This window comes from Megalobrama amblycephala, linkage group LG20 (genome assembly GCF_018812025.1).
Source record: "Megalobrama amblycephala isolate DHTTF-2021 linkage group LG20, ASM1881202v1, whole genome shotgun sequence".
In the NCBI taxonomy this organism is placed as follows: Eukaryota; Metazoa; Chordata; class Actinopteri; order Cypriniformes; family Xenocyprididae; genus Megalobrama; species Megalobrama amblycephala.
The window spans coordinates 16089145-16115136 of record NC_063063.1 but is presented as its reverse complement, the minus strand read 5'-3'; the positions used below and the strand labels follow the sequence as shown (position 1 = coordinate 16115136).

The window sequence follows — 25992 nt, the reverse complement described above, 5'->3', positions numbered from 1 at the left end:
AAGCTGGTGGATCTCTCCACTCGATGTTTCAGAGAACCGGGGTTACGACAGTGAAGCACACACATGTAAATAAACCCAGCAATACAAATATAAACACCTAGGTAGAAATGTAAATGCGTGTTTGGTAACATGAAACAGCCTGCCGGCCCACGCACCCCTTGTTCTTTTAAAAGACCTGCCTTTATCCATAAGGTCTTGTAAGAAACACAAAATATCAGAAACTGAGCACTGATATGATGTGAGATATAAGGATCGTGTAGAAATGGCCCTGGCATTCTGTATAGTAGCAACCACACACGGGGCAAGCCCTAGCGCATTTAAGTTTGTCCTCTCACCGGCCAGGCCCAGAGAGCTACCCTGTCCAGGTGCGGGTGAGGAATCTCCCCGTTCGCTTGAAATAATAGATCTGAGTGGAGGGGGAGGCCCATCACACCACCCTTCAAACACTTACCACTTACAACCACCACGGCTGGGCATATAACAAAGGAATTATCTCTGCCAGCCACGGTGCTTTGGGCCACCTGGGTGCTATCAGAATGAGAGACAGGCCCTTCTCTTTCACCCTGGCCAGTGTGGGAATTATCAAGCACAGGGGAGGAAAAGCATACAGCAGCACTTTGGGCCATGGGTGGGCCAGTGCATCTTCCCCGAGGGGCGCGTCCACATCCATTAGCAAGAAGAACATAGGACAATGGCTGTTTTCGCACAAGGCGAATAGATCTACGATTGCCTGTCCAAATCTCATCAATATCAGGCCCACTATCTGAGGATGGAGGCGCCAGTCTCCGTAGAGTGGGTTCCCCTTCGATAGAAGGTCCGCGTCTCTGTTCAGAATGCCTGGAACATGAGTCACGCGTAACGACAGGAAAAACCGCCTGCTCCACACTAAAAGCTTGTGAGAGTAAAGTTTCGATGAGCGCACACCGCCCTGGCGGTGATGTATGCTACCGCTGTGGTGTTGTCGCAGCGTACGAGCACATGATGTCCCTGCAGGCGGGGCCGAAAATAATTTAAAGCTTTCCATATGGTCATAAGCTCTAAATAATTTATGTGTTCTGAACGAAGTCTGCTCGGCCTCAAACCGTTGACTGTTCTGCCCTCCTGGGTAGCTCCCCAGCCTGTTAAGGACGCATCTGTCGTCACGACTTTCCGCAACATGACTGTCCCCAAAGGGGTTCCCTGTGCGTAAAAGTCCGCACTCCTCCAGTGGTTCAGAGCCACCATGAAGGCACGTGTCACCGTTACAGAGTGGTAAAGATCGTGTAGCAGGCTGAAATGCAGTGACAAAGCCCATTTCATGAACGCTCTCATTCTCAAAAGACCCAGAGGCAAAACCTGGATGGATGAGGCCATTAGACCCTGCAGTCTGAGACAAGGCCGATATTGCACTTTCGCTCCCTCTCGAAACTGTGACACACAATTCATTAGAGAGAGAACGCGCTCTTGAGAGAGACGTGCTCGCATGGAGACTGAGTTCATCTCCAAACCCAGAAAAATCACACTCTGACTGGGTGTAAAATTGCTCTTGTTTACATTCACCCTGAATCCGAGAGATGTGATGTATGTGAGCACACGGCGAGTGTCCTGCTGCACTTTCTCTTTCGATTCAGCTATTATGAGCCAATCGTCTATGTATGTCAAAATCCGCAGACCTGACAATCTCAGGGGAGCTAAACCCACTTCCGCACACAGAAAGAAAGTCCTTGGACTCAAAGCGAGCCCAAAGGGGAGAACTGTAAATTTGTAACATGTGCCTTGATAGGCGAAACGAAGAAACTTCCTGTGTGGCGGATAAATGTGGAAAAAAGCATCTTTCAGATCGACTGATGTGAACCAATCGTTCTGTTTTATAGCTCGGGCCAAAGTGCCGTGGGTTAACATTCTGAAATTGTATTTCCTCAAATGTTTGTTTAACACTCAGAGATCCAGAATGGGACGGAGAGAACCGTCCTTCTTTGGGACCAGGAAATAACGAGAATAAAATCCCAGATCTATCAGGTTGTGGGGCACCACTTGAATCACTCCCTTGTCTAGAAGGGAAGACATTTCCTCTTTCAGAATGTAAGCGGCACTCTCCTCCATGTGTGAAGAGAGAACGCCGTTGAAATGCGGGGGTTTCATTACAAACTGCAGTCTGTAGCCCTGCGTTATTGTACACGTCACCCACTCGGGAGCCGAAACAGTCCGCCAAGCTGACTCGTAACTTGCAAGAGTCCCTACCAGAGCTGGAGAGGCGTTGATAGCTTCGTGTGTGCCCGAGGAAACGTTCAAGGCTCTAACCGCTAAGGCTGAGGCCTTGAAGGAAGCCTGATGGATGGACGCAGAGAAGCGGTCCATTTTGCTAGGAAGAACAGGCTTGGGAGGGGCGAGCAGCCCACCCTGAGAAGGATTGAGGTGTCTGGCGATGGAGGGCTTGATGGCGGGGGGGTCACCCATGCCGAGGGCCGTCATGTCTTTCATCTCGAGACCCACGAGAGGTCCCCCCAACTGTACTTCATATGCTTGGCACAAGCGGAAAGGACAGGGAGAAGCCGTTTTCTCGGGCCGGGAGGCAGACCCAGAAGTTTTCCATCATAGATGTCCCTCTCCTGGTCGGTGGCACCTTGTAAAGCCGGCCATTCTATATTAAGGCGAACAGCGCTCGCTCACAATATTCGAAGAGGATGGATTGGGGTAGAGCTGCAGGCTTGTGAGCCTGAGGAGCTACAGAATGCGGGATGGCCTCCTCATCATCAGAGCCTTCGAGAAGGCCTGCGTCGTCCTCATCACCAGAGCCAGGCGGCTCGTTAGCGAATGAGGGTTCACCCGTTAGGATGTCCTCAAGGAAAGCGGATTCGGCTTGGTCAACCCAATTCAAAGTTGGTGCTCCCTGGGAGTCCCCCGGGCGCGCGTCATCGTCGTCGTTTCCCCCATCAGAGTCCGACTGCTCGAAATCCACACTTTGAGTAGCGGCGACAGAGCTTTTTGGGAAGCGCCAGGCAGTGACTACAATTTTCGGGGAATTCCAGAGCCTCCTCCATGTGTTTGAGGCCCATGCAGACAACGCAGTATGGGTGGGAATCCCTGGCGGGGATAAGTGCGCCACATGCGGCCGGGCAGGCACGCGGAAGGCAGTCGCCGGAGGAAACAGATTTAGAGAGAGCCATAGAAGGTGTACGTAAAAACCAAACGGTTGGCAACCGTGACAGAGGAAAACAAGCGAAGAGAAAGGTGGACAGCCTAAAAAGAACTGCAGCATGGGAGGCTTGCAGAATGACACAGCTGTAACAAAGTGCGAGACGATCACGTCCGGCAGAGGCTGATTAGAGTGATATGTCCTCCTGAAGACAAATGCAAACGTTCGCAATAATCCAATGAGCTGTGAGAATAAAACCAGAGGTCGCGAGAAGCGAATGACAACTGAAGAATAGCTGCGCGTATGGCGTATATATGCTCTCGGGTAAGGGGGTGGGGCCTTACCTGGCATTGGCTACACTCTTCTGTCTGTCTAGCCAGACTTGGTGCAAATGGATGCTTCTGCAGAGGTCAGGTACGGATGCCCTTCCCATAGGTGGATCTCGAACACGAGATGATGAAAGAGAACTGTTTAACATTCTAACTTCACAATTAAGCATTACACAATTCACAGTCTTTGTAATGTGTTTCAGCAATACATTTGTAACATTTATAAAGTGTTTAGAAAGAATTCTCTGAATTGACTTTACAGGGACTTTAAGGTTGAACCACTGCAGTCACGTTGGCGATTTTTATGATGTCTTTAGTACCTTTCTGGACCTTGAATTTGTTGATGATATTACTGTCTATGGATGAGTCATATACCTCTTGGATTTCATCAAAAATATCTTAATTTGTGTTCCGAAGATGAACGAAGGTCTTACAGGTGTGGAACGACATGAGGGTGAGTAATGACAGAATTTTCATTTTTGAGTGAACTAACTAACCCTTTAAGTTTGTCATCTAATATTTTATTTCAATGGATGAAAGAAAATTAGTTTTAGTTAAAACAACAACACCGTTTAAAATTCATTCAAAAAGAAAGCACAAAAGCAAATAAAATTTAACATCATTGATGTACATCCTGTCATAATGCTTCTTAAAGCAGCAACCTACAAGTGATATTTCAGAGCTGTAAAGGGGAAGATATAGGGCCCTATTTTAACGATCTGAAACGCAAGTGTCAAAGCGCGAAGCGCAAGTAACTTTGTGGGCGGGTCTCGGCGCTGTTGCTATTTTCCCGGCGTGATAAATGGCTCTTGCGCCCGGCGCAAATCTAAAATGGGTTGGTCTGAAGTAGCTTCATTATTCATAGGTGTGGTTTGGGCGTAACGTGAAATAAACCAATCAGAGTGTCATCTCCCATTCCCTTTAAGAGCGAGATGCGCTCGCGCCATGGCGGATTGCTATTTACATGGCGTACACGCGATGAGTCAGTTAATATATATGTGTGTGTGTGTGTATTGGCACGATTGTTCAATTAATTAGCCAATTTCGTTCATCATTATAAGTAGTAATAGGCTGAATTGAAAATAGGTAGCCTAATTCTAATACATGCAATGACTATTCATCATTACATTTTTATATTTATGTACACATTAATATTCTTTTACACTGTAATCCTTTTGTTTTTAATATTTGGCATGTTTGTGTGATGCGCATCCCTGTGTGTAATAAGCAAAGTCAACGCGCACTGTGGACGCGCCCAGAGGCGCAGTTTCTGCCAACGCGCTCTAACAAAAAAATATTGCGCCATTGACTTTAGACCAGGTTTGAGTTGGTCTATGGCGCAGTCTATTTTCAGCTCCTTAAAATAGCAATGCGCGGGCAATGCGCCTGAACACACCTCCTTTTTTGCGCTGAACCGCCCAGGGAGCGCAAGTTCATTCACTAGTTTAGCGACGTGCTTCTGTGGAGGGAAAAGCGCGCTTTGCGCGGGTGCAAAATAGGAATGACACATGCGTCGGTGTACAAAGTCAATTGCGCTGGGTGCAAGATAGGGCCCATAGATTCAGTGAATAATGACTTAAATATTAGTACATTTCTAATAAAAGATATTTTGTTTATATATAGAATATAGCACACAAGTCTGCTTATTTTTATGCTGCTTGAAAAAAGAAACATTCATACATTTTACTCTAGAAAAGCTTTTGTCCACAGAAAAAAAATCACACTGATTTTGAACATCATGAGGTGGGTGAGTAAATAATATCATCATTTTCATTTTTACTTGAGTTATAGAGATCGTAGCTAGACAAGTTAAATACGTTACCAGAGGGACGTTTGAAAGCTATTTGAAATGGTACAAGAGAGACTTTTTAGTGGTGCAGGATAACAGTGCATGGAGTAATGTTTCCTTATGAGACTGTGTTGATTTAATGATAGAAAAAGACAGAGATGGAAGATGGAGAGTGTTCAAAAAGGGGGACTTTTTATGGTGAGAATGGGGTTGGTGCAGGAAACATGGACACAGGAGGGTGAGGGAGGGGATTTTTGGTATGGAAGAGTTTCCTATCTCCAGACAGACAGGGCCAGAGTGATAATGAGCTCAAGGGACCATGTAAACCACAACCTGTGTGTATGTGTGTAAATGTGTGTTTTGGGTGGAGCGCCTGACTTTGCAAAATAACCTCTTATCTGTTTTATCAGATAGAGCACTGGTCATTCTGGACATCCTGTGAAACTCCCCTCACTTTTAAAAAGTTTATATAAATATGAGACTCAGCACTGAGACTTCTTTCATATGCGTCTGAGTAGACTGTATCATTAAGAATAGCAATGTTTTACAGTCAGCATTACTGTCTGCGCAGTATAATCATCATGACAAATATTATTTGGTATTTGCTGGAACTCCAAGTATAGGTGAAAATACCATGACAATATTTTAATGTTGAATTTTAATTTTAACCCTGAATTACAATTTCAGTATTTATTTATTTATAAAATATATCAAACATGAAATATTGACATAAGTTAAATATTACAATATTAAAAATCATTAATTGAATCAAGTTAAATATTTCAGTATTATTTTTTATTTAATCAAGTAAAATATTGTAACATTTATTTTTAATGTAATCAAGTTAAATGTTTCAATATTTTACTTCTTGTATTTGAAGTTCATTTTAAAGGGTTGTCAATTTATTTAAAATATTGAATTAATTATGTTATATATTTTTATTTAAATAATTGTACAAAATGAATGTGTTCAATTGACAGACATATTTTAAACCTATATTGACAGTTTAAGTGTATGTTTGGCCCTTTTGCAGAACACTTCTGAGATGAGATATGTGCATTTTAGACATTTACATTTAATACTCCCTGAATGTTGCGTTTTTAAAAAAATGAACCTGTAACGTCTATAGATCTCAGGCATCAGAGTAACATTACATTTAAAAAACATGGCTAAAACATGGCTGAACCAAGCCTGCACCCCTACAACATATGTCTCTGATCTAATAATTTCAGTTTATAGGCAGAGGTTAATGAGACCTGTTACTTAAAGCCAGCAGATACTGAAGGGTGTTAGTTTTAACACATATCTGCTCTTTTATAAACACAGACCAACTTCTAATATGAAGCTGCACGTCATGACACAGGGCCTGCATGGTTAATTCATTTAGCATGCTGAAGTAGATGAGTCCATTTAAAGTACAGGATCATCTTAAATACCATTTATTCCATAGCCAATATAGGATACTATATTAACTACTACAGCAGGTCACTGTTTGGTTTATGCATTTTTGGCTAAATGCCCCGAGGCCTGTTTGCGGCTAATATGGAGAGAAATGAAGAATTCTTATATAAACAATTACTGTGGAGTCATAAAGTCTATACACACAGAGATGTCACACACTTATAACTATATTTAAATATATGATTTATTGCTAAATATTAATATACACTACCAGTCAAAAGTGTGGGGTCAGTAAGAGTTTTAATTATTATTCAGCAAAGATGCATTAAATTAATCAAAAGTGACAGTAAAGACTTTTACATTGTTAAAAAAAAAAAAAATCTATTTAAAATAGGGGTGAATTTAGTTTGATTGGGATACATTTTTCAAGTCATCTCAATGGCAAAAAGTGCCCCAATCACCCTGAATTGACCCTACAGGCTGCTGTTTTCGAACTTTCTATTCATCAAAGAATCTTGCAAAACTGTATCACGTTTTCCACAAAAATTAAGCAGCACAACTGTTTCCAACATTGATAAAAATAAGAAATGTTTCATGAGCACCAAATCAGCATATTAAAATGGTTTCTGAAAGACCAGGTGACACTGAAGACTGGAGTAATGATGCTGAAAATTCAGCTTTGCCGTCACAGAAATAAATTACATTTTAAAATATATTAAAATAGAACAGTTACTTTAAATTGTAATAATATTTCACAATATTGCTGTTTTTATGTATATGATCAAATAAATGCAGCCTTTGTGAGTGTTTCTTTCAGAAACATAAAAAAATTTACTGACCCCAAATTTTGAACAGTTTTGTAAATGTAACGTGTTGTCTGAACATGTGTGTTCATTTTGGTGAGGCAACATACAAATGCACCTGTGTGTGTGGCTGCTGATCTTTTGTGTGTTTCTAGAGGACTTTCAGTCTGAGACTTACTCTAAAGGTCCCCTCAGCATCCCGAGGGATAATTCCCTGCAGCCAATGTAAACAGTGTGTGAATAATGGCCTCTCCCTCACAATCACACACACACACACTCCGCCCAGAACTTAAAGACTACAAAGTGTGTTTGCCGCTTACAGTAAACTCTGACCTGCCCGTGTTTGTCGCTGGTAATTAAAAGGATAAGTGCTCTCTGAAAACACAAAAAGTTAGCTTAGATAAGTCAATGAAGACATACATAAGGTAAATATTTGTATAGTGTCAGGCTTACTTTAATTAATTGTGGACATGTTTGATAAAATATTGGCTACTGATAATTAATAATAAAATAATAATAAAAGAGATGTGTTCTATACCAAACTTTTCATTTTAGTTCCACAAATATAATTTTGGAAAAAAAAAATCCTTTTCCAGGTTGTATCGTAATGATCTTCTGTCAGTGAGTCAAAATTCCAAGTGTTGTGGTCACACAGCCACATGTTCAACCTCCACACAGCACAGGACAGGGAGAAGGAGAGATTACAGTGGCACAAACATAGTAATTAAACAGCTGTTCTTCCTCGAGCAGGTGTGTGATTATGTGAGCGTGTCGTCTTTGAGAACTGTCCTCTCTGAGAACTTTCCAGGTGCATGTTAACATTCTGTCTGTGGTATTTACAAACTCAGGAAAACATTCACATGGGAGAGAAAACACGCTCCCGGTCTCACTGTCCAAGGGGTCAGAGAGGTTATATGTATTATCAGTCACAGGCAATGGGTTAACGACAAGTGAAATGCTGTGAAATGCTATATATATATATATATATATATATATATATATATATATATATATATATATATATATATATATATATATATATATATATATATATATATATATACAGCACTGTACATGCAACCAAATCTAATAACGTTCATGTTTATGAGATGCATTTGGTGTTTTGGGTTGAGACCTCATGGAGCCAGTTTCTTAAACCAAGATTAGCTGGTTTGCCACAGAAAAATTAAACTAGGCTTGTAGATCTAAAAGAAAACGCTAGTGCATACACTGTAAAAAAATTATTTTCATGATTTGTTATCACAACATTTTTTCAGTAACACTTTACAATAAGGTTCATTAGTTAACTACATTAGTTAACATGAACTAATAATGAACTGTGCTTATATTAATCTTTGCTAATGTTAATTTCAACATTTACTAATACATTATTAAAATCTTGTTAACATTAGTTAATGCACTGTGAACTAACATGAACACCTGTATTTTCATTAACGAAGATTAGTAAATACAGTAACTAATGTATTGCTCATGGTTAGTTCATGTTAGTTAATACATTAACTAATGTTTAACTAATAAACCTTATTGTAAATTACCATTTTTTCTTTTGTCAAATCAACTTCAATAGTTAATGTGGTTCAGATAACATAATATTTTGAGTTTCTGTTGATTAAACCAATTGCCTTCATTGTATTGACTCAAATTTTTAACTTCAAATTTTAAGGCAACTTACTTTTTTAAGTTAAACCAACAATTCTTTTTTACAGTGTATACATACACATGTACATTGCATAAGAGTCATCATATGGTTGTTTAAAAGATTCTTTCTAAGATTTTACATTGGATGATGGTAATCCATGTTCACTACCTGACGTAATAAATTTTAAACAATCATGTGATGACTCTTTTGCAATGGATGTGTATGTATATGCTCTAGCGTTTTCTTTTAGATCTACAAACCTTATTTCATTTTCTATGGCAAACCAGCAAACCTTGTTTTAAGAAACTGGCTCCATGAAGTCTCATGTAAGATCAAATCCAAAACACCAAATGCATCTCATAAACATAAACGTCATTAGATTTGGTTGCATGTTCAAACAGGATGGAGAGATTAAATTTTCTTTCTCAGGAGGAACTATAAATGTGTAAGTTCAGGTGCTGGGCAGGAAAACACAGAAAAGAGCAAATACTGTTTTGCACCAGACGTACAGTAAATGTACAGTGAGTGAGAATAAAAAAAAGCACATGAATATGGTTCCTTCTCTATAAAATGCTCCAAGTGTGTGGTCTGTCTGCTTCTTAAGCGCTTGTGGTCACTGTTAAGAAAGTCCTTACACTCTTTCTTCATTTCATCTAATCAGTGGCTGTTTTTCCATTAGTTGAGTGAAACTATCTGCCCTCGCTGCTGAACATTGACTACCAGTAGATGTCTAACAGCTTCAGCTCATACCTTATTAAAGTTTGGTTTCTCTAAGTGGTGCTACAAAGCTTTGGTTGAAAAGAGAGCTCATTTCATCAGTCACTCAATATAAATGATGCCAGCTCCCTACTGCTTAGTTCCTTGGTTTGTGTAATTGGCTAGTAAGCGTAAACCACTTACCATACTTGAGTAATAAGGCATGATAGTGAGGCATGTGAAGACACAATCTATCAAAGTGTGGCTTGATGGGAATGATAGGAGAAGGTGCCATGTGAATTTTTACACATGGCCTTAAACTGGCATTTTCTTTACTGACACGTTATCAAATCAATGTTATGGCTCTCAGTCAATTAAAATGAGTCCCGGCTTTTGATCCTGATCCCAATCTCTGTGGTCTCACCTCTAGCTCCAAGGCTCAGAGAAAGATATTACGACATCCTTTATCAACCACTGTATATGTAAGGCACTTTAAGCTCAGATACAGTGCTGTACTCATACTGCTCATGTGAATGAGAAAGATGTAATAATCTGACATGTTAAATTCTTTTAGAACAGGAGCTGACAACTTTTTCTGAACCAAGGACACAATACCAAAGCTCTCAACAAGTGAAGGACCACATAATGTAAAAAAAAATGTGGATTTTCTACATAACTTTCATTAATAAAACTTCAAAACTTGCTGCAAACTTGTAATTACATAATTACACTTATAATTATTTGCATTTGTTTGATGGCCTTTTACTTTATAGCAGAAACCAAATCATCCAAAAATATTTTTAGAACAACTATAGAGAAAAAATGATCTACATTTTCAAATGCAGTATTCAAAAATGTTTTGAAACATAACATTTTCTTTTATTTTTTTATTTTTATCTTCATTAGATTCTATAGTTTCTATTTGTTGTTAAATATCAGTCCACTGACCCTCTGAAGTATGTTTGTGGACCCGCAGTTGAAACGATATAATGCATTAGGACATTATTATTTAAATTGATATCATCTTAATGACAATTGTGTATGCTTTTTTTGTACATTGAACACACATTTTAACAAAAGGCAGCATGCTGGAAAAACACGCATGTACACGTACAGTCACACACACACACACACACACACACACACACATTAGGTTTTCATGTTTTATGGGGACATTCCATAGAAATAATAATTTTTATACAGTACAAACTGTATATTCTAACCCCTAACCCTAAACCTACCCATCACAGGAAACTTTCTGCATTTTTACATTTTCAAAGAACATCACTTAGTATGATTTATAAGCTGTTTTCCCCATTGAGAGACCAAAAGGATTTCAGATATTGCCATCTTTGTGGGGAAAATTTGTCCCCATAATGTAGGGTTTACCTGAACCAAAACACACACACACACACACACACACACACACACACACACACACACACACACACAGGAGGAGTCTGTCTAATGTTCAGAAGACATTTGTAATGTTCCTTTCAATCACCCCAACAAAGCCATGCAGGTCAAAATGTAGGAAAATTGAAACCTCTTCAAAAGCCCTTATACAGCAGCTTTTAAAGGGTTAGTTCGCCCAAAAATGAAAATAATGTCATTTATTACTCACCCTCATGTCGTTCTACACCCGTAAGACCTTTGTTAATCTTCAGAACACAAATTAAGATATTTTTGTTGAAATCCGATGGCTCAGTGTGGCCTGCATAGCCAGCAATGACATTTGAAGAGTTCATTTGCAAAAACCGATAAACGCCATTTTTTTTAAAAAAAATTAACTAAGTGCTGTGCATTATTCTCCATATATAGCACGTTCTGTACCCTAAATCCATTTTGTCAGAAAAGCCGGTATTGTCCACTGTCAGGCATCGCAAGTTCACGTTTTACAGCAGAAGCCGACAAGCGCCCTTGTTGTTTGTGTACAGAAACCGATAAGTCCGTTTTAGCGAATCAGCGCGCAGTATTCAGGTCAGGTGACAAGGCTTCTAGTCACTTCAAAAAGACGCGCTAGCTCAATGAAGTTTTGACAAAGCTGACTAAAAGTGATCGAGGATTTATAATTTCGACTCCTGTAAGTCCTTGTACACCTACTTACACGCTTAAACCTTGGTTGTTCTTTTGCGTGTGTGTGTGTGCGCGCGCGCACGTGCGTGGATGAGGATGAGTGTGTGTGTGTGTGTGTGAGTGTACTTGTGTGCCGATCTGTTAGTGTGTGTGTGTGTGTGTGTGTGTGTGTGTGTGTGAGTGTCTGTGTGTGTGTGTGTGTGTGTGTGTGTGCGCGCACAGTGAGTGGATGGGTGTGTGTGTGTGCGCGCGTTTGTGTGCACACGTGTGTTTGAGTGTGTTTTAAATGCAATAACAAAGCAATTACTTGGGTTTTGTTTAACTCTGAAACATGAAATGTGGAGTTATCTGCTTTTGCCAAAAAAAAACGACTGTTGGAGTTAACTGCTTTTGCTAAAAAAACAAACTTTTAATATATATAAAAAAACATACTTTCAATGAACTTTAATTTTTTAATTTACCTGTATTTTTTAGAGTTATTATTACTTAATCAAAACAACCCAACTGCAGTTTGATTGATATTACTTGGAATGCACAATAAAAAAACATGATTTGTGAGAATTAATAAAAATGGAGTTAACTGTTTTTGCAAATAAACTCTTAATTTCCTCTCTCAAGATCCATTAATGTACTAAAAACATATTTAAATCAGTTCATGTGAGTACAGTGGTTCAATATTAATATTGATTAATATTGAATATTAATTAATAAAGCGACAAGAATATTTTTTGTGCATCAAAAAAAAAAAACAGAATAATGACTTATTTAGTGATGGCCGATTTCAAAACACTGCTTCATGAAGCTTCGGAGCGTTATGAATCTTTTGTGTCAAGCGATCCGAATCATGATTCGGCACGCTGATTCATAACGCTCCGAAGCTTAATGAAGCAGTGTTTTGAAATCGGCCATCACTATATAAGTCGTTATTTTGTTTTTTTGGCGCACCAAAAATATTCTTGTCTCTTTTTTGGACATTTTTGTGTTCCCATGAGGAAAACAGCTTATAAATCATAGTGTTTTTGTTTTGTTTTTGTTTTTGTTTTTTGAAAATTGAAAATTGCAGAGAGTTTATGGGTAAGAGATAGAATATAGTTTTTACAGTATAAAAATCATTTTGTCTATTGATAGTCCCCATATAACATGAAAACCCAACGTGTATGTGTGTGTGTGGTAGGCAGAATGTGAAGCTATAAGTTTAACAGCAATAGCTGCTCGAAAAGAACTCGTAAACATGTCACTAGGACCTTGACCTTGCAGTAAACAGCTCCACTCCCCATGGTACCTCTCTTTCACTCCTTCCTATTTCTTTTTATCTCACTTCCTCTGCTTTTTTCAACTTACCTCACCCTGTCTATCCCCTTCTAAATCTTTGACCCAAATTTGTCATCAATATTTTAAAAATGTTTCTGATTTTACATCATTCTATAATAAAGCACAACAGAGTCTGCATATCATCTTTGTTTAGTTAAATGAATTATATTATCATTTATATTGAACTATGCTAAAGCATTTAGTTGAATTACTCATTCTCTGTCAGGGCATCTGCCTGCTCCTCTCGAGCCCGACTCTGCTTTCAAACAATCCCTGTCGTTTAACATTAGCCAGAGAACTGCCATAAAACATCTCAAAAGAATAATTACCAAGCATTTAACCCTTGTGTTTTGGACCGAAGCAGAGTGACTGTCATAATTCACTTCCCCCCGAGCAGATGATGCTCAACACGTGGTGGTGATGATGTCGTTCTCCAAAATAAACAAACATAAATTCATTTTTGTCAGTCAGTTTAATGACAAGATGATATTTCTTCTACTGCACAACCTTTGAATCACATTTGTTATTCTATTTATTTAATATTTCACCCTGTCAATGAATTTAAAAGGTATTTTTGGTAATATTTTATGGGTTTTTATGTAGTGTTTGAAGCTCAAATTTCAGTCTGACTAATCAAACACCTGGTGAAGGTGTTACGCTATCAATTTATTTTCAAAGAAAAGCCGAACACAATGATGAAAACGTAGTGATTTTAAGTCCTTCTCAAAAGGAATAATACTTCAGCAAATAGGTCTCTCAGAAGTGGAGCTGTTGCCAGCAGACTCATTGTCATATGGAGCGCTCTGTAACCACACCCTTTAAATAATTGCTCAGGAGGTGTGGTTACAGGTGTGGCCCTTGGCATTCTTCAGTTATCACCAGCTTGACTAAGAGATAATTGCCTTTACAACCTGTAATATACAGTCCTCGCTGAGTGTTTCGATAAGACGCACATGAAAGGTCACGTCCACGGTAACATGGGCTTTCATCTTGATCAAAACCAAAAGCTGGCACAGAATAAAATGCAGATACATACTCAGCTGCTGATTGAAGCTCTCTTTAGTTAAACCACTACATCTTATACTACCTATTCACTACATACACACACTTCCATTCAAAAGTTTGTGGTCGGTAAGATTTTTTTAATGTTTTTGAAAGAAGTCTCGCCAATACTGCATTTATTTGATCAAAAATACAGTCAAATTTTTTATACATTGAAACATAATTACAACTGATTTCTATATGAATATTTCTATATTCCTGTGATGGCAAAGCTGAATTTTCAGCAGTCATTATTCCAGTCTTCAGGGTACGGAAGAGGATTAGGGCCAAGCAATAATAAAAAATAAAACCATCTCGAGATTAAAGTTGTTAAATTTTGAGAAAAAACGTGTTAAATTTCGAGAAAAAAGTCGAAATAAAATGTTGAGAATAAACTCATTAAATTACGAGAAAAAACTCGTTAAATTTCAAGAAAAAAGTCGAGATAAAATGTTGACAATAAACTCGTTAAATTATGAGAAAAAACTTGTTAAATTTCGAGAAAAAAGTCAAGATAAAATGTTGAGAATAAAGTCATTAAATTATGAGAAAAAAGTCGTTAAATTACGAGAATAAACTCATTAAATTATGAGAGAAATGTCATTAAATTTCGAGAAAAAAGTCGAGATAAAATGTTGACAATAAAGTCATTAAATTACGAGAAAAAACTGGTTAAATTTCAAGAAAAAAGTCGAGATAAAATGTTGACAATAAACTCATAATTTAATGAGTTTTTTCTTGTAATTTAACAAGTTTATTCTCGTAATTTAATGACTTTTTTCTCGTAATTTAATGACTTTATTCTCAACATTTTATCTCGACTTTTTTCTCTAAATTTAACGAGTTTTTTCTCGTAATTTAATGACTATTCTCAACATTTTATCTCGACTTTTTTCTCTAAATTTAGCAACTTTAATCTCGAGATGGTTTTATTTTTTTATTATTGCTTGGCCCTAATCCTCTTCCGTATCAGGGTCACATGATCCATCAGAAATAATTCTAATATGATGATTTGATGCTCAGGAAACATTTCTCATTATTATCAATGTTGCATAATATTTTTTTTGTGGAAACTAGTTCATTTTTTTCAGGATTTTTTTATTTGTAGAACAACATTTATTTGAAAGAAATCTTTTGTGACAGTATAAATGTCTTTACTGTCACTTTTGATCAATTTAATTCTTGCAAAATCAAAGCTTTTTTGTTTTGTTTTTTTTTTTCCCCCAAGTGGAGCTGGGGAAGGTTTCAGAGAAACTCTGAAAGCGTGCTGCAAACTGCAATATCAAACACTATCCAGCTATTTAAATGTTGAGCAGCGAGCTCATTGGCTGCAGATGTGACAGGAACCAATCAGCTTGTGTCAGGTAAACGATCAAAGACTATAGAATAACACAAAACGTGCCACTCATATTGTTTTGAATGGGAGAAAGTGCAACGCGCAACATGACGGAATAAGTCCCGCCTTTCTAAATAAGAGCCAATCGCCAATTGGTAAAGTCATGGCGTCACTGCAGCAGCCATTAGAAGCTCCGGTTCCTATAGAAACATTCAGACGTACGCTTCCTATAGAGATGCACACTTAGGACTGCGCATGCGTATTAGCTTAATCCAGCCTAAAAAATACATTTTTTTGTCATAATTTGAGTGTTGAGACAGTTGTTGTCAGTTCAGTTGTGTCATTGATGATTTCAATTATGAAATTTAATTGAATGCTTGGCAAACAGCTTTGGAGAATTTGATGTTTCTCCATTCAGAAAGATAGAAGCTGCACTTGCATGCCCGAGAGGCGTTTCAAAGATGGCCGTCGAGTGAGATGACTTTGTAAACTATGTAAATGTCATCAGGTTGGATTAAGGATCAATCTGATTTGTACACATATAATAAAACATATGATTGGTATAAATATAATAAATAAGAAAACAGTAATTCTTATATTGTTAACAACCATACAGGGTGTGGCTCAGTCAATTTCCATGCTATTAAACTCTTAGTAAACTGTGTCAAACATATTGAAAGAAAAAAAAAATTCAAAAAAGGCCAAAAGGAAGCGCCGAGGTACATCAATGCCGGCGCTTTTCAGTGGCAGCGTAGCAAAGACAGAAGAGCGAGAGACACAGACTGCTCTTCTTTCAGTGCTGTAATCCAGGGCTCTGCACTCACAATACACACACATTATATCTCTGCAGGAGGCCTCAGGCTACAGCTGCCAAATCAGGGTGTGTGTCACAGTTTTAAAAGGAGAGAAGAAAAAAGATAAGAGGCTTCTCGGGCCAGGAGCCAATTCTGTCTGTGAAATCCATTATTAGTCTCGAGCATGCACGCAACCTTTAGTGTTTTTTCTTCTGACTCTTTCTACCATTCTCACCTTTGTTTTGATGATTTTCCTTCCTACCTCCCACTTCAAATTCATTAGAGGACATTTTCAGCCTTTTTGGCAGTGATGAACTGTGTCTACATTTACGAAGACACAGTATTGCCATAATATCTTCACAATCACTTGATCAAAAAACACCCTCGAAATCCAGGTGAGATTAGATCTTTTTTTTCGTTCAGAAAAAAAAAATAGAGAAAAGTGCTAGCTTTCCTTTACACGCATAACCTGAGTAGAGATAAAATACCACATTCATCGTTATTATCATATGATAGATAGATAGATAGATAGATAGATAGATAGATAGATAGATAGATAGATAGATAGATAGATAGATAGATAGATAGATAGATAGATAGATAGATAGATAGATAGATAGATAGATAGATAGATAGATAGATAGATAGATAGATAGATAGATATTTGCATTATAAACATAATCTTGACATTTGAGTAAATGTTTAGACATGAGAGGTAGATGGGGACATCATTCCGGTTTGTGTTTTGTGGACATCAAAGATTGTCTCTCGGCTCTTTGAGTTGTTCAAATATTTAGGTTCTGTGTCCAGTACATGGACTCTCGTCAGGGGACTGTCACTTGAGTTTCCATGCCAACAGGTTTCTTCCAAATTCTGCCTGCATAAATAAGCATTGTGGGATGACATATTGTGTTTGTTTGTTGGGAGTGGCCTGGTTTATTTCATTGGTAGAACTGATAAATAATCAACGGAGGTAAGGAGAAGATCTGTTGTTAATGTCAGAATTACAGACTGGGCTGGAATTTTACATTTTTATAAAGACGAACAGTATATATATGTACACACACACACATATATACTGTGTACATATATATAATGTACGTTTGACTGATGTGCCGGATGTAATCTAATGAATACGAGACCTGGATTGGCTAATCACACACACATCACAGACAGACTGTTAATAATAATGGCCCTTGAGGCCACAGAATGGTTTCAATTTAAAAATTTGAATATTATCTATCTAAAGGAACTATGTCCAGAGGCTACATGGGGAGGGGGCTCAATAAAGCTGCACTCCTGAATAGGAGGACAGCCGTGGCAGTTTGAAGTCAATTCAAAACAAATTAAGCTTGTAAAGGAGGCTCAGCCGGTGCCCTTGTTAAATTTGCATGTCAATACAAACGGCCTTGCTGACTACTGCCACGGCAATGAGTGACGCAAACACACCTCATGCTGCTTTTACATAGACCAGAGAGAAAATCTGATGTGTTTTTATTTTATTTTACAAAACGCATTGCAGCATCTCATTCCAAACTCTCTCTGTTCATTGATTGTTCATTTAATAAAATGTAAATGTAAAAATATTATTCCAGAGTGGCCTGTTAACTGCAACTACTGACCATAAAAAAGTGAACAAAATTTTAGAAAAAAAAAAAAAAAATAGGGAGGGGGGACTATTAAGTTGGGGAATAAAACTTATTTGGAGACACATTTGATTAAAGCACATTTAGTCTCTGAAGCAGATGATTGGCCAAAGTGAAGCTGAGAACACAATGAGATCATTAGCTCGTCCAAACTCTCAGGCTTTTGTTATCATTAACCGAGCGCTAATAGTCCAGGGGGAGGCTAAACTCAGTAATGCTAGCGCCTGTTAAGTGGACCGCCAGCTAATGGCGTCTTCCTGGGGTCCTGACATACAGCAAGGTCAGCTGAGACACATGGAAGAGAGAGAGAGAAGGAGGGCAGGCGTGAGAGGAAGCTGCAGACAGGACAACACACTTTAGTCAGGGACAGAGTAATACTGGAAACATTTCAATGAAGAAAGAAGTTCAAGGTATTATATAATCATGTTTTTATGACTTTGTTATAGGGTTTTTTGAAATGGTATTTTCAATTTTTTGATTCAACTTGTAAATACATTACTATAGATGACTATTAAACTATACTTTTTTAAACATTTTAAATTCACATCTTCAAAATCAAGTTCTGATGTTCATCGGATAATTTTTAACACACATTTGGAGCTATTCACATACAGTGGCCTAAAAAGTATACTTCTGGAAAGTGTAAATGTAAAATAAATCACAAATAAAAAAAAATATCAGAGTCATCTACAAACAAATGATGCTAGAGCTTTTCTCAGAACGAACTTCACTTTCTAAGCCAATTTTGCTGTGACTTTTATCCTTTTTTCTTTTTTTTATTGATGTATGAACCCAGCTAAAAGGGAATGTTCTCAGAAATTCTGGACAAATGTTGTTTACAAATATTAAATAAATATTCATTCAAATTTATTTGGTCTTTAAGAATGATCTCTAAATGTTAGCATAAAAACATTACATATACATTGTTAATGGAACTTTTTTCCTGAAACATTTTAGTTAGAAGTTAATTTAACGTTTTTTTAAACGTTACTACCCGTTTCAGAATGTTCCGAGAACATACAAAAGTAACATTCCCATTAACGTTCATATAACCCAGAAAAAACATTTTTGAAACATTTAATAAACTGTTTTTTTTTTAATGTTCACAGAACATTAAGTAATAACATTTTCATACCTTAAGGCTTAATGGGAACGGTAGCAAACACTCTTAGAACATATTGTTTTGTTAGCTGGGAAGTTCACACGGGTTTCATTCATCACATTAACTATGTACATGTTACAACCAGAAAGTGCCTTAGTTTTAACCACTATATAAATTGTTTTATTTAAAAACTTACAAACTTCTTTTTGCAAAATATTTGGCTTGAAAAGTGTGTTTGTAAAAGATGTGTTCAATAGTTTCTAATCTAATGCACTCATTTTAAAGACATTTTAAGCATACTTTATATTTTTTTCCTTAATTTAAAATGCTTTTTTGTGGCCACTGTATATAAACCTTATCATTTTTGCCCTTCACAAATGTATTTTTTGAAATAAAGTACTTTTATTTGCTCCTTTTTCATCTCAAGGAGTTGATTTCACCAACAATCCTCTGAAAAAGAGGGGCAGCTGTCACGTGGAGTCTCTGCCGTGAATCTACCGCAATGAACTTTATCACAGAGGAATGTTAGCAACGGCTGCTGGTCTTAAGGACATTTAGTGTGTGAAGCTGCAATCATGTTTTCAAAGTAGGTCAAAAAAAGTTTCACAGTTCTCAAATCTGCCCGTGATTTGTGGATTGTAAAGTCAAGCCAGAGTGCATACAAGGGAATTACTGTGTTCAGCGAGTGCAGGCGAAGGACTCTGAACTCACAGCTTACCGACATTCCCTCACTTACTAAATAAATACTCGCTCTACCTCCAGTATTAATCCCAAGAGAGCAGCTGAGAAAGCCAGAGAGATGTAATGTGTCCCTTTTGGAGGGGTTTCAGAGATGACGCAGTCAGATGAAGGGCACTACTTTAGAACAAGGCCTCTGTGTCAGTTTCCCTGCTACTGACTGACCTTCATCACTCAACACACACACACACACACACACACACAGTTGAACTACACAAATCTGTTTGATTAACGAAATCATAAGCAGAGGTGTGTGATTTGTTACAGTCAAGATTGGATCCTTTATTCATACAATTTGACTACAACAAACCTTTTTTGTACCCTGGTGTCAGTGTAAAATTCTTCAAAAAAAAAAAAAAAAAAAAAAGCCGCTTCGAATGCAACTTTCCAACCATCCCATAGTCATCTTGTCCGTTTTATACAAATGTGCAAAATAAGACCGTCTTTACGAATCCTTCAGTGTCATTCCAGGATCCACAGGACACGGCTTGGTGGGTAAAGGGGCGGGGTTTGCAGTCCTTAGCCCCGCCCACTTTCATATTCACCACAACCCCACAGTGACCGGCCATTCTAATTCAAGTAAAGTGCTCTTTTGAGAAAACACAAAAATGTGCGTCCTTGAAATTTCTTCGCTCCCTATGGAGACAATAAAATAACGCACCAAGCGGGACGATAATAAAATTATGACAGCAAACTACACAGTTACCCTTTTGTGCCTGAACGAGTTCCGAGTAGTCATACGAACTCCAGCTTGCCGTGCCCCGAGTACATCCCCCAGTGCACCAGAGATAGTAGGCGTTCACCTCCACTTCCTCCTCCCGCGCACAACTCCGTCTGCCGCAGTTTATCGCAGCCCAGACAGCAGTTCTCATGTCCTGTTACCGGCACCATGCACTCCAAGTCCAACTTGGCCACGTGGCCTTTCTTGGCATGGTGGTGTCCATGAAAACTGTAATGCAGGCGAGACAGCATCTGTTGGCGCTGGGCCTGTAGACGCTTGTTTTCGCTACGGAGCATTCGCAACGCCAGCATAATCAGCAGAACCAGGATAAGGCCACCCGCGATGGGAACCGCTATCACTGCCGCCCGGAACCACACCTCTTTAGCGGACGTTAACTCTTGTACTCTCGTGATCAGGTTCTGATTGGAGCTGTGGTATCGGTCTAGACAGAGAGAAAGCATAGTGAGATATGGAGATTGCATTGGAAATGAAAAACAGCATGAGATTTAATGCTAACGTGTTTCGTTTATACTTGTTCCACTCTCTCTTTAATATCTCGGCGCACCTTTTTCATTAAACGGGATTATATTTATGTGATTCGAGCCGTCTGTCAAAGGACGCTGTGGGAAGCACATTCCAGCACAGTGGGAATGTTTCATGATCCACGTGCAATGAAAAGTATGTGATCTGAATCCAAGCGCTAAAAGGTAAACTGCCAGCTACCCGCAAACTCAAGCTGCACTGGAAACCATTAAATATCAGGAGCCATGAGAACAGTAAAAGTCAATGTGTGTGCACATATATTTCTGATACTTAAGTATCTGTCACAAGGGTCCATGTTTGCACAGGATTGACGTCAGACATCAGTAAAGATAGTAGTCTACTTCGATTAGATAAAAACAACAACTATCTACTCTTAAGGGAATCACTGTGTCCTATTCAATGCCAGACATGCTATACCAAGGCAGGAAAACTTCACCCAGAAATTAAAATTCTTTCATCATTTATTCACCCTCATGTCATTCCAAACCTGTATGACTTTTTTTCTTTCTTCTGTGGAATATGAGATTTCATTGTATGGACAAAAAGACCTTTTTCAAAAATATCTTTTATGCTCCTTAGCAGAAAGAAAGTCATGCAGTTTTGAAACGATATGAGGATGAGAATTTTCTTTTTTGGGTGATCTATCCCTTTAAAATGTGAAACAATCATATGATACAATCTACTCAGATGGCTTTCGTTTCTTGCACATTTATGTATCTCACCTGTTGAGTCACCTCGAGGGTGCGTAAGGTCATGCAGACCCCTGTAGTTACACATATCATCATGGCAACACTCTACGGGAGAAAAGCTTCCGCCGGAAACATCCATGTTTTTGCTGGAGCACACATCCGCGGAGTTTAAAAGAGAATCTACGCAGCCATGCGTAAGAGGTGAGTTTGTGTTAAGTGGGTCCAGGACCTTAGTGAAGCACGCGTTGAGCTCAGATTTACACATGTATCCAGTGGCAACGCAGTGCGGTGCATCACAGTAGCACCTGATCTCTCCTGCAAAACAGAGAAGTTGAGTTTAGTTAAAATTTTGAAAAGAAAACTGGTCATCATCTGATAACAGATAACACTGGGATTAAATGCAACATCTTGGATGCATTAAATCATAAAACATTTATATTATGTATATAATAAAATATAAAACTGCCCAGATGTGTTTCCAGGAAACTGAACTTTCCAAAGAATCTTGACAAATTTGCCCGGTACAGCGTGGGAATGCTGAAATTCCCATCACATCCATTCCAACAGAAATTGAGCATTTTACTAGGAAATTAAACTGTGCAGTTTTTCTAACATTACTAAGATGCTGAAACTGGTTAACTTTATTACCAGGAAGGTGTTCTTCATTTCGCCAAATAAGCAACTAAAGCTAAACTACTCAGTTTTTATGCCAGAAAAAGCCAAAAAGAGACCGGGTTAACACGGTGCTGTGACTAAGTGTTTGTGTCAGAACACTAATAATATGGCAATTCTGTTCAACACTGTAACTGTGTCATGGCTTTTTATGCAAGGGATCCTTTTAGTCTGTCTTATAAAACAGGAACCGTGTAGCTTATAATTAGTGGTTTGTTTGCCAAAGTCAATTTCTTTCAACCCAAATGGAAACTCGTAAAGGGGGGTGAGAGCAGGACTCCTTTTTCAGTTAGCACGCAAGCTCACTTGTGGTCAAACCTGGCACCGAGACGGAGGGTAACTTTTAAAGGGACAGTTCACCAAAAATGAAAATTATCTCATTTTTTCATAACTCGTGTTGTTTCATACCTGTATGACCTTCTTTCTTATGTAGAACACGGTTACCATTCCCGTTTGTTGCATCTTTTTTTTTTTTTTTTTTCAAAACAATGAATGTGAATGGTGGCTGGGACTGTCATGCTGTTTAACATCTAATTTTATAATACAGATTTGGAGCGACGTGTGGAGGAATTAATTAATTTAAGGTTTCCTCAGAAGAATTGTGGTAGAAATTGTCAGTTATAAGACGACAGATTGTTAACATTTCGCGCTTGTACATTATTTACGGTTAAAATATACGTAAGTGGTCAGTCAGCCCGTACTTTTTACCTACCGCCGAACTATAGCACTGCGCGTGGATGTGAAACAAAACACTAAACACACACCACGACACGAACACAAATAAACACGGCCTTTGTATTGTTGTAAGCTGCTTGTGTACACTGTCCGAGGCTGGAGTTACATGTCATCTCATTAGTTTGAGAAATCACTTCTTATCTTCTTATCAGTAAAGCTAAATGGGTTTATTGCTATTTTGTGACTGGTTGTTGTGCTTATCTAATATTGAATAAAAACGAAGTATATGTTCTTGGTAACTGTTGCAAATCAATATTTAGCAAAGGCTCAGAAAATGACACCGCTGTGTTTTGGAACATAATAGCCGGTCTAAAGTTGGCAATTTATACTAGCAACAAATTAAGAAGGTTTTTGGTACATGTTAACCAATCTTTAGCAGCTAGAAACGTTTTTAAACGGCACATCCAACATGCTTTAGAGACCACATTCTTCTTTTTTTCTACAATATCGACTCGCTTATATATTCGAAAATGGACGACCAAAGCAAAATGCAAGTTGTAAACACAGTTAAAGCAGTTATAAGAAAATTTAATAAGTTGTTAACTTAAATTTTAACTTATATATTAAAGCCACGCGTCGAGACGTCAATTTTCTTCGGCAAACAAGGCCGACACACAAGTGTTGAGAAATGCAGCTATATATCAATATTTTGACTTTTCGTGTTCGAGCGCTGCAGTTTTACATGCTCTTAAAGTTAGTTTTAATAGTCTCGTGCGCTTCTAGAAACGACTATATAATCTCAATGTTACCTTTCGTGAGAAGAACAGCCATCGCACAAAGTTCCAGCTGAAACCAAAGAGAAACAAGGCTGGAATGACGATCCATTTACAACTGCTTTTCCTTGTCTTGATACCCTGTGGCAAGACCCTCCGAATGGTTTGAGGACTTGTTACATATGTCCTACGTTGATTTCTGCATTCCAAGGGATCTGGGATCTACGCTGTATCCAAAAACAAACGGGCACAGAAAGCCTGTGTCTTGTTCCATCAGAGACCAGCGCCGAACAAGTGCAGAAACATTCCTTGTGCGTATGTAACCAAACCAATCCGTCATGCGTAAGAACACCGAACATATACGCAAAAACTAATAAAAAGAAGGACCCGAAAGAAATGAGACGTACAACTATCCTCGATCGCGGAGCAGCGAGCGGATCACTGGTCGGAGAAATTTCACTGGATCAGTTTTGGGGCTCCGTGTAGCCACTCCCACTGGCGCGCTCATTGGTCGAACATGTTGGTTCATTTGCATACACCGTCCTATTGGCAATTGGTATTGGTTCACACAGCGGTCATACAATTTGTCTTTCCGCCTACAGATGCTGAGACAGAATCGCAAGATGAGGCAGGTAGCAAGGAGAAAAATCATAATAACATAATGGTTATTAAAATGAAAGCTGGTGTGGCCTATTACGAGATAGAAACCTAATATAAAGTATCATCAAGACCCTATCAAAACCATTAAAATCTTAATGTTTCGTCCCTGAGGGTAGTATTAATATGGATTTTTTTTGGAGAAACGCATTAAAGTCAGAACTTTGTCAGCCATATGACAGAGTTTCCCAGACTGCTGGAGGTGGAAACTGCAGGTCTGCACTGGAGAGTGGATGTAGGCGGGTCGGTTAGAGAAATTAGCAATCCAAAGAGGCACATGGCGCCAGCGAGACGACACAGACAGACAGTGACACTCAATTACCCCCCAGACAATCCCATGCAAAACACACAGAGCACAACGATCGATATCTCAACTGCCCTACCCGCCCTAATGTGTTGAGCACTTTGGTCAGGGCATGTGCGTCCCAATTGAAGGCATTTTGGGCAACCTTGAACCATAAATAAACGAATAAATGCTCTAGAAATGTAACCAAGTCTAGTGCTGCAGTAAGTCATTTATGACAATATTCAGACTCACCCATCAAACAGTAGCCTACTACGATGTGTTTTAATTTTATAATAAAATGCATAATTAGTATGTTTTGGTAAAACGTTTAGGCTAATATGTTGTTGGTCTGAAAAAAATCCGCCGGAAAATCTGTGAGGTTGTTATTTACCTCATTTGTGAATTTAACTATTTTGTTAAATGTAGACTATGTATTTATGTAGGCTATTTATGTATACCGGGTAGTGAGGCGGGATAAAAACTAAAAATGTCAAACATACAGCTACAAAAAATGTCCTCCAATGTTACACAGTAAAAACATCACTCTAAAAAATGCTGGTTAAAAACAACCCAAGTTGGGATAAACTTGGACAAACCCAGCAGGTTGTGTTAAAGGGCACCTATTATGCCCTCTTTCACAAGATGTAATATAAGTCTCTGGTCTGGTCAAGTTTCGGCTTAAAATACCCCACAAATTTGCCCCTATTTTGGGGTGAGCAAAAACAGCCTTTTACTATATTACTATATTGCTGGCAAAAAAAAAAAAAAAATTGGCTGGGTGAAAACAACCCAATCCCTGGGTTTGTCCATATTTAACCCAGCATTTTTTAAGAGTGATGGTAACTTGCAATTGTTAGGCTACTTTAATGAGCTATATGTGATTTCACGCTTTGTTTGTATGAATTAGCCTAATGTATTTAGGTTGATTCAGTGATGTTAAATAATATTTTAATATAAACAGTTAATTAACTTAAATAAAAGTTAACTGACTTAACAGCCACAATATTTTTTGGAACCTAAACGTTTTTTTTTTTTTTTACTTTAGTCTACAACCCTATGAACTGTAATCTTTCTATCATATTCATAACAGCATTCACTTTAGAAATCGCCAGATCCCTTTGTTGGAAAACTGATGATTG

General features: G+C 38.3%; 1 protein-coding gene and 1 pseudogene across 1 annotated transcript; both read right to left on the bottom strand.

Annotated features, from left to right (window-relative positions):
- Positions 1–317: 317 nt before the first annotated feature.
- On the bottom strand, positions 318–2460 carry LOC125256006 (annotated as a pseudogene).
- A 15375-nt stretch (positions 2461–17835) lies between these two features.
- bambia (BMP and activin membrane-bound inhibitor (Xenopus laevis) homolog a) lies at positions 17836–24488 on the bottom strand. The gene is made up of 3 exons (XM_048171164.1): positions 23947–24488; positions 21824–22105; positions 17836–21000 (listed from the first exon to the last, which is right to left on the bottom strand). The coding sequence occupies exons 1-3, from the start codon at positions 24020–24022 to the stop codon at positions 20573–20575; spliced, it is 786 nt and encodes a 261-aa protein (XP_048027121.1). The 5' UTR covers positions 24023–24488; the 3' UTR covers positions 17836–20572.
- Positions 24489–25992: the final 1504 nt, after the last annotated feature.

Coding starts and splice junctions, on each gene's coding strand:
- bambia (XM_048171164.1), bottom strand. CDS start 24,022: ATGGATCGTCATTCCAGCCTTGTTTCTCTTTGGTTTCAGCTGGAACTT. Junction 22,106..23,946: donor GGCTGTTCTTCTCACGAAAG/GTAACATTGAGA, acceptor TCTGTTTTGCAG/GAGAGATCAGGTGCTACTGT. Junction 21,001..21,823: donor CCCTCGAGGTGACTCAACAG/GTGAGATACATA, acceptor CTCTCTGTCTAG/ACCGATACCACAGCTCCAAT.